Consider the following 19117-nt stretch of genomic DNA (forward strand, 5'->3'; position numbering starts at 1 on the left):
AAGCATTCTCTTGTGATGATGAAATTAAAACAAATATATTTGTCGTGATTAAATATGTTGTGCACCTCTGTTAAACTTGTATGATTTTCTCAGTTGTTTCATTGAAGTGCACCTGAGTGGACTGTCAAAGGATCTCGGTCTGCTTGGTTTGAGAAACAGTAAAGATTTTTACATGGAGTGGAGACAAACTGAAGGTGAGTCTTGGCTGGCAGCATTGTATTGAAAATAAATCATTTTTAATATACATGTAGCACCATTAAAAATGAAAACCTACATATAGTGACACCACTATAAACCAAAGGGCATAGTATAGAGGCTGTAGAGCAGGGACAAAGAGGCCAGAGGTAACCCTGAGAAAACTCCACAGCAGAGTATCAGACCAGTTCAATACAAACTGCTCACTCCAGACTTAAACACTGAGGTTTACTACAGAACACGGCTAACTCCTCAGGGCAACACCTTGAGTCAGACTTCTGGACAGCTCAACTTGGATAATTGCTCACATTTCATCCCCTGGGTTAAGGGACTTATGGTCCTGTTATTCTACAATATGCTGTATTTTTTCAGTGCATCACAAGATCCAGCTCTGGAAAGAGGTTATTTCTGTGAAGTGGATAGAGACAAGTTAAACATCGGGCACAGGAAAATGATTCTACATGTATCTCACCCCAACAGACCAAAGCAACATTATGTTGCTGTCAGACAGAAATATCTCCAAAAACATAACTTTACAAGATTTTAGGTAATGTTAGATGCTATTTTTGATGCCTTCTGCTTAAAATCTTAAAATGTATCAATAAAACTCCAGACGGAGTTGAAGGGTGATCAATAGAGTGGATTTTCCAAGAAAGCAAATAACGACAAACAATGAAAATGCAAGACTGATAACATATTGTGCCCTGAACAACAAGAAAAAATAAAACACTGATGAGCTAATAAAATTGACAAAAATTAAACTTTTTTTTTCTTTTTGGTTCTTTATCAATTTACTCGAGTGTCAGTGAGCACCATGTAAATGACTGTAGTTTCATCAACATATGTCACCTTTATATTGTCTGTTTAGAAGTCTTCCCTCTTTCTTTTGGCCCCGGCCCCCTATGTGGAAGCCTATGTGTAAACAGATTTAAGTATGAAGGAGAGAGGATGAGGAGAATTGGGGGAAAGAACACAGGACAAGCCCTCAAACTATGACTAGATATAGCCAAAAACATTACTAAGTACAGAACACACTCTTTTCACAGAACAGTCAGCATCCTTCCATTTCTGTCTTTTGTTGCATTACCAATCATTGTATTACCTCCCAGCTTCACAAGCTCAAGGACTTTGAATTGCCTTGTTGCTGAAAGTGTGCTATATAAATACAATTAACTTACCTTACCTTACATTTCTCATTATATTCCAAGGGCAGTGCTAACTCGGTACACTAGCATGGTTGCCCTCTCTCTGAGTATTACCTCTCCAATGGTTCCAGGAGATGTAGCATAATGCTAAAGCTACATAGCCTCTGTGTTGCTATTAAAACCTGTGTGGCCCCGGCTGTCATAACTGAAGTTTCTGTTTTGTCACTGAAAATTTGAATTGGTTCGAACTTCCAAATGCAACACATCCTCAAAATAAGACGTAATTTAGGAACAAATGGATAATCCTGCATAAATAGAGAAATACATGGCACTTCAACATTTCTAAAAAAGCATGTGGAACAATTTGAGGGAGTCAAGAGTACTTTGATCAAATAGTGCTATTTTTCACCAACTGAACCCTTTCCTTGAAGCCAGAAGGTCCAATTTATTGGAAGTAAGATGGAATTAAAGCTGATGGTCAGATGGAAGCAAAGCCTTTAAAACTTTCTCAGAAAAAAAATTACATTTTTCTCGAGAAATATGTGTGATGAGGGGAGAGAGAAATGTTCTGTGTGGTCAAGAAGTCAGAGAAGGAAATTTGGAGGGAAAATAATTACAAAATTAGTTTTGCTTTATAGAAGATAATTTATCTTAGATCAGATTTTGCTGGCTGCGACATTGACAATCTCTATATATATAGTTCATTATATATATAGTTCAATATATACTTCATTGAACTTGCTGTTCATTGAACAGGCAAGTTCAATGAACAGCTAAACTCTCATGGATTATGAGGTGAGGCTTGAAGCCTGTGACAAAGACATGAGACAATCTCAAACTGAGCAGGTGTCTAAATGGGGAGCAGTACAGGACAATGAGTAATCAGCAAGAGAGAGAGGGAGAGTCAGCAGCATGAATCAACTGAAATCATGAGTGCTGTCATGATTTCCTAACAATTATGCTTTCTCATTGCAGGTTTTCTTGTATTTTTCTTCAATTGAAGGTGATTATGATATGAATTACATTTAATGTTTTTTTTTCATTTATTTTATTTTGGTTAATACTTTTTTTCACAAGAGTTTTAATGACTTGTCTTTTCTTTAATGGTGTATTATTATTTGAACACATTCATTATTACATAAACAGGCATAAGGTTAAGTTGTTTATCACATAAAACTTCAATTGAGTCAAAAACACAAAAAGCCACACACACTCCACCAAACCAGAGAATGTTAGTGTTGTCTTCTCATGCATTAAAACTAGTCAATCACAAATCCTCAGATAAATGCCAACTTCCACCTCCAGTGAGAACAATTGGACTTAATTCTAATTTTGCAGACATTCAGACTTCCGATGGCATGTCCTTAACGGGCACCTGTACATATAAGAAGTGACACCGGACTGGAGTTGAAATGTACAGGTTGTTACCAGAGCATCCAACAGTTCGACGTTACAGAGAGAGAAGGTCAGCAGACACAAAAGATTCTTTGTGCCACATAGTTGACACAATTCAATTTAATTTATTCTGTTTGTTTATAAAGCACCAATTCATATTTGTCATCTTAAAGCACTTTACTAAAAATAAATAGATAAATAAATTCAGTCCAATCCTACAGACAGATTCCAACTCAAGCACATTTATTCAGTCACTCTCCTCCTTCGCCTCCTCCCGCCCTCCCTCATTATGCTTAATGCTACAAAGACACATTCTGCCCCCACAATGCAAGCACTGGTCTTAGGAGAGGTGTTAAAATCCAACCAACTAGATTGGCTGACCAGATAGGTTAACTAGGAAAACAAACATCATTTTGAAATTATTTTAGTCTCCAACTTCTTAACCATTTAGATTTTGATTTATTTCTTTTTCATAAAGAGGACAGTGCATATTAATCAACTGGTATAGAACATGCAAACATACCAACCCCTGGTAGGTCGATGTATTTAAAAAAATACATTTAACATGCATAACGACATACAGGACCTGATTTATTGAAGATCCTTCAATAAATCAAGGTATAGCTAGAAGTAGTACAATTTAAAGTAAACATTTATAATAAAATTATTTTTAAAAAGAAGTTATAACCTTTAAAAAGAAAATACACTTTAAGAAGGTTTAAACATTTAAAAAAAACAAACAGGAATACAACTTAGATTATCTAGTAACCGTTGCTTAACTGAATTCCTAAAACAATGAACAGTGAATGCCCAGTTGAGGCAGTTTTCCACACAGTGCTCATAACACAATAAGGATACCTTGCCATTTTGGGCAACATATTTAAACTGCAACCTGGACGCACTGTTGATCACCAAGATCAGTGCACAAACAGAGATGTTTTGTATTTTGTGTGGACCAAAGATAATTATTTGAATTAAACAGAACTGAGTGAAGAGTGAAGAGAGACATGCAAAACTTCAAGAATTTAATTGCATTCTGCAATAATCATCAACTAGATCTGAGTATTATCTTTAGGCTCTTTGAGCCTCTGGAACAAGTGATTTTAGTATTATAGGTGTTATTGTTGTGTGTGTGTGCACGTGTGCGTTATATATATATATATATATATATATATATATATATATATAAATACACACTGCACTAGTGTATTTCAATTAAATTTCTATAGCGCCAATTCACAACAAATGTAGTCTCGGGGCATTTTACATAAAGCAACAATAACAACAACAAAAACATTTCAATTCAATCACACAGGCGACTTAAAGTCAGCTTACATTTTTGCTTTGAAACGAATCCTGCCAGGCACGCGCAGCCGGGAGGTCGCTCGCGCTCACTCGTGAGTGAAGGCGGGGATGTAGGAGGGGGCGGAGGAGAGAGGAAGCAGGAGAAGTGAAAATGATGGCGACCGAAGCGGGGGAGATAAGAGCTCACACAAGCCCCTGTCCCAACCCCGACTACAGCCTCAGCCCTCTGTCCATCAAAATTACGCGGAAAAACCAGGACAGACACTGGAGGTTGCGGTGCATTTATCTGCAGTGCTGTGAGTACCGACACACATTATGGGAGACAAACAGCTGTCCCTGAATGTCTGAAAAATAAATGACAAACGCGCTACCTGTCATTAATGTCCACCGTTTGCTTTGTCACATCATCATAACGGACCCAAGTCATATCCCAGTTTAGCAGAAGCAAACCCTCCAATAAACATTGGCGCTAAGAGTGGAGAGAAGGGGAGACGGGGTGAGGGGTGGGGGGAGTTAGCAGGTAGACCGCAGTGAGGTGTCTGCTGTGCTGAACACCGCAGCTTCCTCAAAAATTACGTTTAGATCAATTATCACATACACATCAGTAGAATGTCTGTTGTACCATGGTTGAACTGCTTACCAATTACTTTAATAATTTATTAGCGGCACGTTTAGCACTAACGTTTGCTTAAGTTAGTCATCAAATATATGTTAAGTCAACCAAAACAAAAGTTATATGGAGTCGATTTTTTCTTCTTATAAGACTGATCAAAAATCGTTGGTTTTCACAGTGTCGGGACGGAATAAAGGACAGAAAATATTTTTTCCACGTAGTATATGATTTCATTCTGGTTGATGTGTTTTCTGCTAAACATTCTCTTCTATATTAATTTTCATAAAAGGATAGTTAGGATTTTTTGAAGTGAGGTTCTGTGGAATTCCCCGTAGACAGCTAACACAAGACATGACAGGGAGTTTAAGACACAAAACAGACTTTTTATTTTGTCTGTCACCTTTATGAAAATGTTGGTGTCATTGTCTTTGGTCTTGCTACAATATTTTGACTTCTGTATGTGAATACTCTAACTTTTTTTCTTTGAAGTGTCTGCAGTCTAAACTGGAAGAGGGTAAATTTTACTGATGTGTGTCCAGGTTTATAAAATGGTAAAATAAGTTCATTTTTGCATTTGAACACAGATTTAGTTTTAGACTTCTGGGCTTTTGTTTTCTGCCAGTTTTCTAAGTCATTGGTGTTGTCTTCATTTTTTTTCTTTTTGTTTCTTATATTTACTTGTACATAGCTACAGCTCTGAATTGCTGTCAGATATGTATCAGAGTATGCATCAATCATTTTTCACTTTTATTTGATGTTTCCATTTTGTATCATGTCTTTTTTTACTTTTATAAAATGAATGTTGGCCACTTACAAAAATACAGCATGCACATTTTCAGCTCAAGTGCTTTCGTAATGGTTTGAATTACCTGAATCACATTAAATTCAAAAGGAGCTTTTAATTTTGTTCTTTGAAATAATCTTCTTTTTTTCCTGAAATCCTTTAGAAGTTGTTAAAAATATGTAGTAGGTGACATTTAGGATTACTTTTTTCTTGACTTCTTTCCTTCTTTTCAACATACAGCTTTATACTTTGAAGTTGGATCAGACTGAAGCATTTCAAAATACAAGGGAGAAGTGACAACCAACTGAAGAATCAAACTAAAAGTAGCATTTATGACGATTAGCGTCACTGTACCCATGTTCCTCTGGAACTCTTATGATCTCTTTGTCAATCAGAGGTAGCTGAGTGGTTGTTAGGAGCCCTGGGAATACAGACAGTGAGAGAAATTCTGATGACAGGTTTGATTACTGATCAGATGTGTCAGGAGAACATAATGGAAGGGATGAGTGAATTCTGAAAATTGACCAGGCTGATTTATAAAATGATAGCTTACGTCTAGTGATAATTTTAGCTCCTCGAGTCCAAGTAATGAATATAAAATGCATCTGAAAGGTGGCGGCCTTGTCAGTACCATCAGCAGTTAGACAACACAGAGGATTCACACAGGACTGCACAAATGCCCTTATTACAAAATATGGTCACTGCAATATGAATGTGTGTAGAAAATTGTGCTTTTCTTGGCTATTAGACTTCCCATGCTAGTACTTATCAAACTGCATGCAGTCTTCCTCTTTTACTATCTCATCCGATTTTTGCAGCATCGATTCAAAATTGATTTTCAATTGAAAATGGTTATTTATAAAGAGTTCTGCTGGAATCTGTAGGATTCTGATAACCAACTCCAGGCATCGCAGAATTACAAATTGAGACATTAAAGTGTATTTTTCACATTTATTAAATTTCAAGTATTAATCCACGCTTTGATGGAATTACTCCCTCCCTCCATTCTTAGTTATGTTTTTATGAAACAGTCACAGAGAAAGCGCCACACTTTTCTCCGTGGGCAACAGCATTGGAATTTCCATCGATAATTTTTTAGCAGGAGTTTTAGGAGGTAACATGCATCAGTTTTTACTGCGGCAGTTAAACATTCCGTGTTCAAGTCGCCTGCAGATACAAAAACCTGATAGTGGAAGCTGGCTAGTTGAAGCAAAATATCAGTTCAATCTGGAAAGACTCAGACGGACAAAAGGGGAACAATTAAAAGATTTAATGACAGGAATGAATAACAGCTCTTTGGCGCTCGGACCCCGGCAGCAAATTCGAGCTGAGATTTGATGTGAACTCGATGAACATCTCGATAACCGATTAGGGATGCTCTCCCCCAGGGCCCGACACTGGTGGTGGTGGTCAGGAAAGGGTGCTATCGTGGAGAACTGAAGGATGTGGGTGGAGAAGGGGAGGTGGTGGGTTGAACGCAGCTGGGAAGCGGCTGACGGCGTGGTTATGGATCCTTTATGCAGAGCCTGATTGCTGATTGAACGCACCGGGTGAGGTCCAGTGCTGAGGTGGGAGATGAGCATGACGTCGATGGGCGAATGGAGGGGGCGGAGTCTTCCAGTCTGAACTTTCGCTTTAGCTCCATTATTGCTGTCCATCACATTTCTGCATAAAACACGCCCATAAATGTCTGACCAATCACACAACACACCACTCTGTATTCAGAGTGGTGTGTACACTGCTGGCTCGGTTCTTTCACTTACTTCAGTTTCCAGTTAGTTTTTTTTTTTTTTTTTTTTTTTTTTAACTGGCATCACAAAACATTATATATCAGGAGTAGTAATAGTTTGACTGCTAGAAATGTTATCCATTTAAGTCCACTTATGTTATGCTTCTGTTTTTTTCTTTGTAAAGTGAGATGGAATTTGTTTTGCAAAGTGAGACGTAATTTGTAGGATAATCTTTAGAAAAATCAAAATATGGCTGTAAGCTGCATAAAGAAATAAAAAGTAATGTTAATGTTTTGCCTTAATGTTAAAGTTTTCAGCACTTGTCTTTCCAGACTTCCTGACCATTGCAACAATACTAGGAACTGGAATCTTAGGTAAGTTTTGAAACTATTTTATGAATTTATAAACATTCTAATCTTCCTCTCATCACATAAGTCCTTCTTGTTAGCTTTCCTCACTGGTTACAACTGAAATGTTGTTTAATATTCAGGCTAGCATTCCAAGGAGTTTTATTTTATAATGAGCACTCAAAGCTTTAGATAAAGAAAAACAGGAATAAAAACATGCTATGCCTAAGAACTCCTTAAGTTCCAGGTCGCCATCAATCAATGCAATAATATACTTTGGATGCAAAAACCATTAAAAATAAGACCATTAAAAATAGCATAATCCCGTGTCTGTTGGGAACTTTTCATGTCCGCGAGAGACACCATCAGTTTTTTGAAGTCAGGTAAATCTTTGTATACGTTGTTTTATTTGTTTTTGAATTATTTAAATTTATCTATGTTACTTTTTGTATTTGTGTTTTGATTTTTGCAATCTATTTTTAAAATACTTTGCAAAAGTACTTTACAAATAGGGTGTTTACCTCTCGCCATGCTGTGTTCATGGGCCCATTAATAAATGGAAATGCCCACTAGAGCTCTGCACTGACTTAGTTAATAAATATGCTGCTGTGATTTCTGCATCAGGATTTTTGACAGGAATGTGATGTCATTCTTATACTAACAAACTTCACTCACTAAAATAGTTTTCCTAATTAGCAGATGTTTAAAGAGGAACAGATTTTAAAGCACTGCTTTAAAGTCATCCATGATTTTTCCCCCCCTGAATGTAGTGTCTGGTAACTTTAGTAACTTTAACTAATTTCAAGTCACAAAAATCAGACACACCTCAAATCCTTTTTAAAATCATCCTGAGAAACAATGTAGACAACCCGAAACCTCAAACCTGGCATCTTAGGTTTAAAAATATTAATGTCCTGATTTTGTAGTAGCTTTGGAAAAGATGACAGTATGAAGGTAAAGGTTCAGTGGCGACTGTTTGCTCTTTCTCCTACATGACTTTTCTGAAATATAACTTCACTTGGAATATAATTAAAACTCTGTCCATTTCCAGGCAGAGGAAAATTTAAATGTGTTTTATGAAGTGTTGCCAACACCAGAGAGATTTTTGTAGAGGTGGAAATTACATGGGACATTACATTTAACTGCTTTGTTTTGAGCAGAGTTTTCGTGTAGTTCCACAGAGGTCCGACCCTTCCTAGTTAATACTTGCTCAGTAACTTAAATCTCATATGGAAATTAGCATTGTCAATTATATTTTATAGAAATCTGGAGCCAGCGCAGAGAGACGTTTCTGAGACACACCGACAAAAAGCTCGACAGACAGCGTCTAGCACATGTTTTCACTTTTACCTGGGTGGGAATCAAATTCAGAGGCAGTTCAACATTATTTTCATTTTTAGGTCTTCCAGTCACTATAGCACATGCTGGCCTGGTGCCCTTCCTGGTCTCCTTTCTGGTTGGCTTCTTTGTTCAGGTAAGCAAGGTGTATTAAAATGTTAATGCAAACATTTTTCTGTCTGTTTATCTATTATGTGTTATTGATGTATTATGAATTGACGTATCTTTTGCTTTGTAGGCCTTGCTCATTTATCTTTTTGTGGAACTTCTTCAAAAATGTCAAGTGGTTCAACTGGACTCTCTAAAGGTCAGGAGAACAAACCAGGCTCTGTTCCTTCTTCTACTTACAGTTTGTTTGTGACCTTCTTAGTGATGCATGTCGACTGCAGGAACCTTTTCCAGGAACCAGGGCGGTTTTCAGGAGCCAATCTTACTACTCCATATTTCACGGATCACCCACACATCCTTGAAAAAGTCTTAAGATCATGTAGCTAAACTTAAAGTCATAACATGTCTTAAGTTAAATTTTTTAAAAATTAATTAGGCCTTAAATATGTTAATTACAGGTCTTAAATTCTGTTTGTGGCAGGAATATTTAATCATTAAACAGTTCTATTTAATGAATAAATAGGACTATTTAATCATTTAGTTTTTGCCTTTTTAGTTGTCTATCAAAAGTGTTAGTCATGCGCAGACACCTTCAAGACAGTTGAGGCTACTGGTAACAAGCTGCTAACATGCTATTGCTATTGCTAACTGTCTTTTTGAGTCTACCATGGGTAAGTGCAAATGTATTGCCAGTTGTTTGTACGACGTTCGTTTTCACCATCAGCTCACTTCTTTTGCCAACCTATCAGATGCTCCATGCATTCTGTGCAATAAAAGCTTGGCACTGCGGGGCTTAAGACTAGAGAGCCATATGCAGTGTGAAAAACACACAGCTGCTGCCTGCAGCCACAAACAGACCCCAGAATTGTGACAGTTTTGATCCGCTGGAGTGGCTAAAGCTCCCAAGAAAACTGCTGCTGCTGCTACATCATGTATTATAGATGACATTAATAATAGTCTTAAAAAGGTCTTAAAGTCTTACATTTTGGTTGGCGAAACCTGCAGAAACACTGTCTCCACTTCATTTACCTGAGTAAAAACAGATTACCAGTGCACCTTTAGTCTGTGTTTTGTTGGGTTTTTTTTTTATTTCATCAACAATTCTTGGATGGAGGTTTGTAGTGGAAGAGGGCTAAGCATTTTAAATTGGCTTAAAGTTTTGGATTATCAATCAGTAACATCTGTTTAAATTCAGAGCAATTTTCTTCTGTTAATTTAAAGGTAGAGCTTATATCCGAGACAAAAAAGCAGTAAATCCTTCAGTCAAAGTAAGATTTTAGTTAAAACAATTTATGGTCTGAATCATAAGTTAAATTAAGCACAGCCCCCACCTGGATCAGTTTCATTGTTATGGTCTGTGACTAGTTTTCAGTTTATGACTCTACAGGAAAATGTTATATCATTTTTCTGATGTCTATTTTTATGCTGTACTCAGACAGGTGTTGCAGAGTGTATCGTGATGGATCAAGTGAGCCCAGAAAATCCAATCGCACCAGATGAAGAAGAGGAAGAAGAAGCTGAAAATGCAGAAGCTGGTGAGACATTTTTGTGTTTGCAGAGGATTGGACTAACATTTTTAACTGAGAATTTGGGAAAATTTGGGAAAAGAAAGCATTTTAAGTATTTGTCTTCTGACCACAGACCTCTAAGATGATTAGATGGAGCTCTTTACTCAGTAGGTTGGAATAAAATGGTCAGGGCTGGTTGATGTGGAAGAACGAAGTGTGATTTCTCTGAAGTGCTGATTTTCCTTTTTTGTTTGAATTTGTAGTGTTGATGATCATACCTCTGTCTAGGAATCATTTTAAGCCTTTTCTGTACAGTTTGCTCTTGCTTTGTTGCCAAGGTGATACTGTCCTGCAATGCTTAATCAGTGGGGGGCATATCTCCTGGCAAAGAAGAGATTACTGCATAGCTGCACAGCAACCCTCATAGGCAATGTGAAGCTGTGGTGTCCTCACTTTTGCCAGGGGGGCCAAAACTGTCAAGTTTAAAGTGAAGTTGAGAGCCACAAAATGTGAACTGTTTCCTTTAAGAATGCAAGAACATTTTAAAATGTTAAATTTAACAACCTCAACAGAAAATATGCACAATATTTGAAAATCTGATTGTCTAATTGTCTAATCATTACAGATCTGAAACAACTTGGAGGTTTGCTTTGTTAAAAACAAATAAATGAAACCTGCAAACTGTCCTAAATGTTAAATTAACGTCATGTAGATTTTTTTTTGGGTGTGTTTCAGGAATAAGAACAGCCAAGTTTACTTAGTGGGTGCAACAAAGTATTCTGAGTAAACATCATTTTTAAATTTGTATTCCTCTTTTACATTGTTATTAAGAGAAGAGAACTTTGTGTTGTAGCTTCTATTTTTAGAATGCTTTATATTGTCCTTATCTTTTTTGAAAGACAGCATCAGTGAAAATGTCAGAGATGATTTTTTTTGTTTTTTGGGTCAGTACCAACCTCTTGAGCTGACAAAACATTTGTGGCATCATTGTGTTGTAGTCGAGGGCTGCATAGAATCACTCAGAAGGCTGCAAGTGACCCCTGGGTCACTGTTTTGACACCCATGGTGTATGAGCAACATGGGATTCCCCTACCCTCCAAGAAACCCAAAACATTCCATCTCTCCATCTTTCTAGCTGCAGAAAGGGTTTTATTCATTGTACTATTCTGGATCACAAGCTACATGGTTGATTAGAGCAAGTCAGAGGTAGAGCACTGACTCTCCTCTGCTTTCCTCTGGCTCTGGCCTTGACGTTCTTCCTGGAAGTGTGGGCTGAGAGATAAAACTGTAAAATGCTTTGCATATGTTTTGCCAATAGCAAAAACATATGCAGTCTTCATGCTGACTAATGCATACATAAGTCATGGATTTCTGTCAGTACACAAAACAACACGTGTCTTATTCCAAAATCATTAAAAATCACATGTCAAACAAGGTACAGCAATTCTAAATTTAAGCAATATATTGTATGTGATGACTTAACCTGAACTGTTCAAGGTTTAAAATAAATAAGGAAACAATGCAAATGCTGATGCTGATGAAACTCATTGCAAGGTAGTGTGCGTTTCTGCGTCAATATATTTTTTTGTTTTTTTCCCCCCAGAAGGCAGAATAGTTCCTTAATGCCTTTCTTTTATTTGGACTTCAGCAAATCAAACTACCAGGCACAAAATCACAGACAACATCCCCTTAAAAAGCAGCAGTGTCTTGTATCCAGAACTCCTTTCCCATCATGCTAAGCTGACTCTCATCAGCTTAACACAACATTCTGATTGGTAGATTATGATTCTAAGACTTACAGAATGTAACTTACAGAATGTTCCATTCAGCTAATAAAATAAAAACAGAAATAACTAGTAAATAGCTTTGTCGGAGATCTTATTTCTTTTTCTGTTGACAAGATACAACATTGTCCATTGTGCATAAAGGGTATATGTGTAGGTGCAGTTGCTGGAAGGAGTCCAGATGGTGATGCCAGCTGAGGTTATTGTATAGGTCCCATTCTTGTCTTCCAGATGTCTACAATGCTATAAATTTATCATAATTGCTCCTACCACTGCATTGAATATTATACACTCTGTGAGGACTACATTCACCAAAGTTATTACAGAACAGACAGAACACACATTGATGATCAGCTAAAATCTCTGGGGGCAGGGTTCCTGTCTGTCCTTAGCATACAGTTAGGGTCAGAATTATTTTCCCCTCTACACCTGCCTCTGATGAAATAACACAAAACTCTTAATATTTTCAAAGAAATGACCTTGATAAAAACTGTTAATACTTTTCTTTCCAAAAGAGTACGTAAACAAATTCCACAAAGTATGATCAGTACATCTTACTGATGTTCTTAATTCTAAGAAGACAACTGAAAAATGACCAGGCCAAAATTATTAGTCTCCTTGACATTTAGTGATCAATAGTGTGGCCTGCTGGTTTTACAACTGACAACAGCCTCTCTCTGCAGTTCTTCACTAAGTTGGCTCTTGAAATATTAGGACTCAATCTTCAATGGCAAATCATTTCAGCTCATCTAGGTTATGTAATCTTTGAGCGTCGGCATTGACCTTAAGCATGTGGCACTAATTCTCTATGGTATTCAGATCTAGGCTCTTTGAGGACCCACATTGTTGTGTCCCTTAAAAGTTTTGTGAACCAACTTGGAGGTCATTGAGTCATTACCTTCTCAAAGGATCCAGGAGCTACCTAAAGTAAACCCCTGCTCTGTTTTTTTCCGTTGTCATGTCCTTGGGGAAGACGTTTCACCTGCCTTTCCTGCTAGTGGTGGTCAGAGGACCAGGTGATGCTGGTGCATGGCAGTCTTGCTTTGTCAGACTGACTAAAATACAGTAGCTTACCAGTGTGTGACTGGGTGAATGGCTGAACGTAATGTGAAGCACTGCAGGGTTCTCTAGGCTAGATAAAATGCTATACAAGTACAAACTATTTGCCCTGTGCCCAAAGAATTTGAATTTTGTCTCATCAGACCAAACACATGACCATTTTTAAATGTTCATGGGCAAACTTCGTGAGCCTTTGATGTGCCGTTTTAGCAATGGAGGTTTTCTTGGACGGTAACCTCAAGTCATCCACGATGAAGAGCTCTCACATCTGTCTTCCTTGACACATCAACTCCAGAAGAGGCCAGTCAAGCAGACATGGCAGACACCCAGGGATTCTTGCTAACCTCTCTGACTATTTTTTCATTAGAACATTTTTGAAATTTTATGCTCATGGTCACGCCCAAGATTTGTCTCCTGGTCCTTTCCAGTGTTGCATTGTACTACTGTTCAGACAACATGTAAGGTTCAGAAATGGCAATGTAGCCTTCACTCTTGTGATAAATGTCTACTATCCTTTTTTCAGAGTATCATATAATTTCTTTTTTACCAAATGCAGAGTGGCAGAGTCGTCTAGAAGTTTAAGTACCACTGACCTTGCCAGTCTCTCTCTCTCTCTTTTTTAAGATCCAGTGGTAACTGTTCTCTCAATTGACCAGTTAAGTTAATTGAATGTTCAACTTTGTCTTGGTAGTAAAAAAAATTGTTTTCTTGAGCTCATCAATATAATACTGATCAAACTTGGTGGATATTTGTTTTGGAAGCAATAAAGGTGTGAACAGCTTTTATTATGGTAATTTCCATGAAAATGTTAAGAGTTTTGTATGATTTTATTAGGGGACTAATAACTCTGACCTTAACTGACCACGAGAACTTAAACCAAAAGAAGTCACTGACGTGTTGATCGGAAGAATGTGTGACACATTCAGCTCCATAATGATCGAACACATTTAAAAGGACCACATTGACATGTATTGTAGCAGTTTGTCTCTGTCCTCATGAACCCATTTGTATCTCACAGATACTGGTTTACTACAGTCCAGCTCACCAGCTCTGTGTGACCAAGCTGAGAACCTGCAACCCAACCTTCATCTGCTTGGCTGCCTCTTCCTCTCCCGGCCCATGAGCCATGCTTTCAACTGCATTCTCCTCTTCCAATTGTAAGTTACCATGGCAATGATCTTTCCATGTCATGAAGTTGAATTGTTTACATAATAAAAGTGGAATAACGGTGTGTGTGTGTGGGAAGGAAGCGAGTGGTTGAGTTTATTGATCTGTATTCTGTTTTCCTTGGGATGCAAAGTGCTTGACAACAATAATCAAGCATATCAATCTTTTTTACATTTTGACACTTAGAAATAACCCATTCCATGTTTTATTGTAATTTATGGAATAGGGCAACAAAGCAGTGCATAGCTGAAAGAATATGTGTGAAAAAGTTTAATGAGTTTTAAATCATTTGTAACGTCCTTTCTATTTTATTTTACCCTGTTGTAATTTCTTTCCTATTTACTAAAACATGCATATGCATTTCATTTGATTTCCAGAACTGAAATAACAATTAGGAAGCCACATATATACTTATTCATAACTTTTCTAATCCCAAATTAAAAAATAAACTTTCAGACAAAATTCATGTGTGAAGTCCAGGGATTGCAGGCGGTGGATGTCAAATGGAGGAAGTTGTTCCTAAAGGGAGTAAGTCTGGAAGCATCCAAAGCTTTTTAGGAGGTGAGAATATAAATGTGTAATTCCGATGTAATTGATCACAGATGCAGAATAAACCACCCAAATCTAACCTGCACAACTTTGAGTCAAAGCCAAAATGACTAAAAGCTGTAATTGCTCCCAAAGCTGGTCCCACTATCAACTGAATGGAGGGACTGTTGACTTTCATATGTATATTTTGATATTTTTATTTTGTTTGTTTTGTTTCTACATAAAATTACACATTCCAAAAATATATCATAAGGACTTAAGATAATGAAATGTACATTTATTTTTAACAAGAGATCGCAAAAACTGTGTTATGAGAGAAGTGTGTGAGTGCTTGCACTATAACAGTGTTTTCTCACAGATTTTCCACTTTTTTACTGCTTGAAGATGTTAAGACATATAACTATAAAACATGCACTTACAAATAGTGGCCTGAGGGGGAAACACACACATCCTGGAGAGATCGTTAGAAGAGTCATGGCTCCCTTCAGCCATGGTGGTTGATAAAAAGTAGTGGAAATGTTATAATTTATTAACAGTCAAAGAGATTCTCTTTGAAATAAAGACATAATGACAGCAGGTTATATGTTTTTCTTTTTTACATTTGCAGATGTCCCAGACTGTTAGTTTTTCTTTCTTTTATCCATTGCCAGGCTATTTTAATACATACACTGCAGCCTTTTCCTTTCTCCTTGAACTTCTTTGTTCTGTATTCCTTTGCTTCCTCATGATTTGAAACGTTTCCTTTTGTTCCCTGAAAATCACTTTTCACAACCTCTTTTCGTCAACATTAACCTAAGAACAACATCACAGGCTTATCTGTACACCCTGGTCTCCCCTGCAAATTAAATTACCTTATCATACAGTAGCATTTCCTACAGGCTATTTTTGCTTTTGAACACTTTGTGATCTACTAAAATGTTCACTGCATTATTGTTGGAATGAAACTTGCCAAGTCATTTAATCTCCACTGTTGCAGACTGTTAACAGAGCTAGGACGGACTTGTGTAAAAACCGTCCTTGAGGTTAGGGCTTTACTGCCTGGCCTTCTACTGCACAGAGCTGAAATAGTGAGTTACAAGCCAAACTGAGCCAAACACTGATAAAATATGATTTATTACAGCAACTCCTGAGGCTCTGTAATTTTTTTAAGTGATCCCTCTGTTTTCAGATCTGTTGTTTGACCTTGAGTTCAGTGTGGCTTCCAGAAGAGACAACCTTACTTTAAAATACTAAATTAGTATGCGACTATAGCCATTTACTTATTGAATCCAGATTGTAACTTTGTTTTTAAAGGAAAAGCTATAGATCTTGTATCATTCAAAGTTAATGCTTGCAGCATTGAGCAGTTTGTTTGCAGGAGAGTGTAAGTCCGTAGAGGAGAGGCGTAAGGTTTTTAACAACACGGGTGGAAGGTCCTGTTATCAGGGTGTGAGCGGCTTTGAAACACCTGGCCAATCAATACTTCCTTCATTGTGTTCAAGGGGTCTTAGTGGTCGATCAATGCAGAGGCTCAAGCACACTAACACACAAACGCCACGCAGAACATGACCTGCATCCTTTACCCTTGCCATGCCTTGGTCTGTTGGCATGGCTCTACACAATGACAGGGACTCATAAGCTGCATGTGTTCATAATACCAGAGCATTTTGTTTCTGAACAAAGAATGAAAAGTTACATAATTAGTAAAGAGTGTCTGTTTTCATGTAACATCTTTGGAGTAGTGATGGACGATGTGGACCTAAAGCTTTAGTGTATTAATTTGTGATATTTCATAGTTGTGAAAGCAAAATTTCAATACATCAAGAGGCGACTAGATTAAAACTCAAAACTAGATTAACTTATTACTTATATATGACTTAATGTTAAAGAACCTGCACAGGTTATTGTGAATATCGCATGCAAAGAGAAAATCACTTGGACAAAATTCAATTTTGACATAAAAGAAAATATTTTAAAACACAAACTGGAGGATCATCACATATTTTGCCCTGGAGGCAGAAGTAAAACACCATAAACTGTAAGTTCATCAATGTAGCAATGCTAAAGATTTCAACTCTAAAAGGCAAGACTAATTACAAAGTTAATTCCTTCTATTATCACAAATAATATGCTATCATTGAGAGTAGTTGAGAATTAGGAAACTACAGAGTGATCTTTAGATATCTCCCACCATGAAGATGCTTCACTGAAATACCGATCCACATGCACTGCAGGCAGACCAAGGCAAAGTAACAGGATCAGAAGCTGATCGTTTTCTAATGAGCAGTAACTAGCATAATGCTAGCTCCAAACAAGAGCAGTGAGAAACAGTCATTCATGTCTAGCACAGAAACTGTGGATCGTTGAGAAGGGTCTAGATTTTGTTGCATATGAACTGCAAGATCTGTGCCTGATTGGCATTACAATTACATTTTTATTACAATAAAAACCTGGATGAAACAATTTAAATTTCATTTTTTTTGGCTTTACATTGATCAATGCAGGCAGTCATTATTCTATTTTCTGGCCACCTTTCCTGTCAGTGACATAGGAAAGTATTATGCCATAAAAAATAAGGTTGTAGTATATATATAATGTTCATCAGCTAAGGGAGGCTGCAGCTCTGATGGCCTGTGCAGCTCTGCTGCAGAACTGATGCAACTGCAGCTAAAATATAGAATGATGCAATAATAACACTCATCAATCTAATTTTACTGTTTACAGGTGCTTTTCTCACCTGGTTTCTAGATGCTTGAAAGTGACACGACTTACATTCGATTCATTTGACAAATAATTATTTGACAACTTCTGTTTTAAGCACTTATGGAGCATTAACATTTTATTCCCAAGCCTTCATCTCTAGGTCAGTTGTATCTCAAAACAACAAAATGAGACTGTAATAAATAAATAAAAAAACCTTCCCAACATCCTTGATCCCAATACACGTCATGTACATTGATGGGTATGATTCATATGTCCATCTACAGAGTCCCCTTCATTTTCTCATTTTTAAAACCACCTAACATTTTTTTTATTACACCAGCATACATGACAGGATAAATAGTGTTACAGCAGGTTAAATATAAAATTTTCCCATTATTAAAAAGGCTATTTCATATTTGATTTTAAACCGGGGGTCTATAAATTCAGTCCTCAAGGCCTGATTAACTTGAGGCTGCTTTTTAAAGCCAACTGATTAAAATGTAAACATATACTATGAAGGGTCAAGTCTCTAGTTGACTGAAAAATGTGATTAAATGTGCAGTGCTCTAGTTACTGCCCAAACAGGGACTTCACTCTATTTTGTAGACTGAACAAGTAGAGGTCAAATATGAAGTTACTCTGAGACACAGTGAATAAGGCACAATGTCAACCTGTGGGTGGAGATAGAGATTGGGAGGCCAGATAATTCCCCTCGGATCCAGCTGTGACATCCGATTAGGCTGCAAATTGGAACGGCTCACTGAAGGACATTTTAAGGCTCTTGTGGGTCGGAAGAAATGTCAGACAAGTGTTATTATTAGTTTTTTGGGACTTCAACTGTTATTCTCAAATGAAATCTTCCTACATAAAAGATTATATGAATTTACATCTAAAAAAGTATATTTATGTGTATTGGTATTCTCACATGATCAAAATTATACATTGAATAAAACATACAGTTTCATTCATATTTGATTAAACTTCCAATAAAGCATTACAACTTGAAGGCACATTGTTTTTTGTCCCCATCAACAGGTTTCTGATACAAGTCTGTCTGAATATTTATTGATTCTTTTTTATTTCAGTGATTCTTGAGAATAGGGACAAAAGAGGTCCTATGGATAAAGCACGAAATTTGAATAAAATATACACAAAATATAACTTTTTCAAATATCTGACTAAACTAACTTGGGTCATGTCACCACAACAATGTATATTTTCCTGGTGTTTGCTGAATATATTTTTTTATTTTAAACATTGTAGTAGGTGGATGGTGTATTTAAAATTCCTTGTCCAGGAGCAGAACTCAATACATTAAAATAGTTTAACACAATTAAAGGAATACTAAGATAATATATTATGACTAAGTATAAGTATACATATAAATAATTATAAAGTATCAATAAAT

At 36.9% G+C, this 19117-nt stretch overlaps 1 protein-coding gene across 3 annotated transcripts in view; it reads left to right on the forward strand.

The window, feature by feature from the left end:
* Positions 1 to 4141: 4141 nt before the first annotated feature.
* The window catches only part of LOC106952239 (uncharacterized), a 74991-nt gene continuing 60015 nt past the window's right edge, over positions 4142 to 19117 (forward strand). For 2 of the 3 annotated variants that reach the window (XM_015040235.1, XM_015040238.1), the window contains exons 1-6: positions 4142 to 4336; positions 7500 to 7541; positions 8915 to 8988; positions 9091 to 9159; positions 10396 to 10495; positions 14330 to 14468. In XM_015040235.1, the coding sequence (XP_014895721.1) occupies positions 4192 to 4336; positions 7500 to 7541; positions 8915 to 8988; positions 9091 to 9159; positions 10396 to 10495; positions 14330 to 14468 (569 nt within the window). In that variant the 5' untranslated portion in view covers positions 4142 to 4191. The remainder of the gene's footprint in view (positions 4337 to 7499; positions 7542 to 8914; positions 8989 to 9090; positions 9160 to 10395; positions 10496 to 14329; positions 14469 to 19117) is intronic. The other variant, XM_015040237.1, reaches the window with a different exon arrangement.

Source organism: Poecilia latipinna, unplaced genomic scaffold (genome assembly GCF_001443285.1).
Source record: "Poecilia latipinna isolate Pla-1442-1.1 unplaced genomic scaffold, P_latipinna-1.0 Scaffold501, whole genome shotgun sequence".
Taxonomy (NCBI): domain Eukaryota; kingdom Metazoa; phylum Chordata; class Actinopteri; order Cyprinodontiformes; family Poeciliidae; genus Poecilia; species Poecilia latipinna.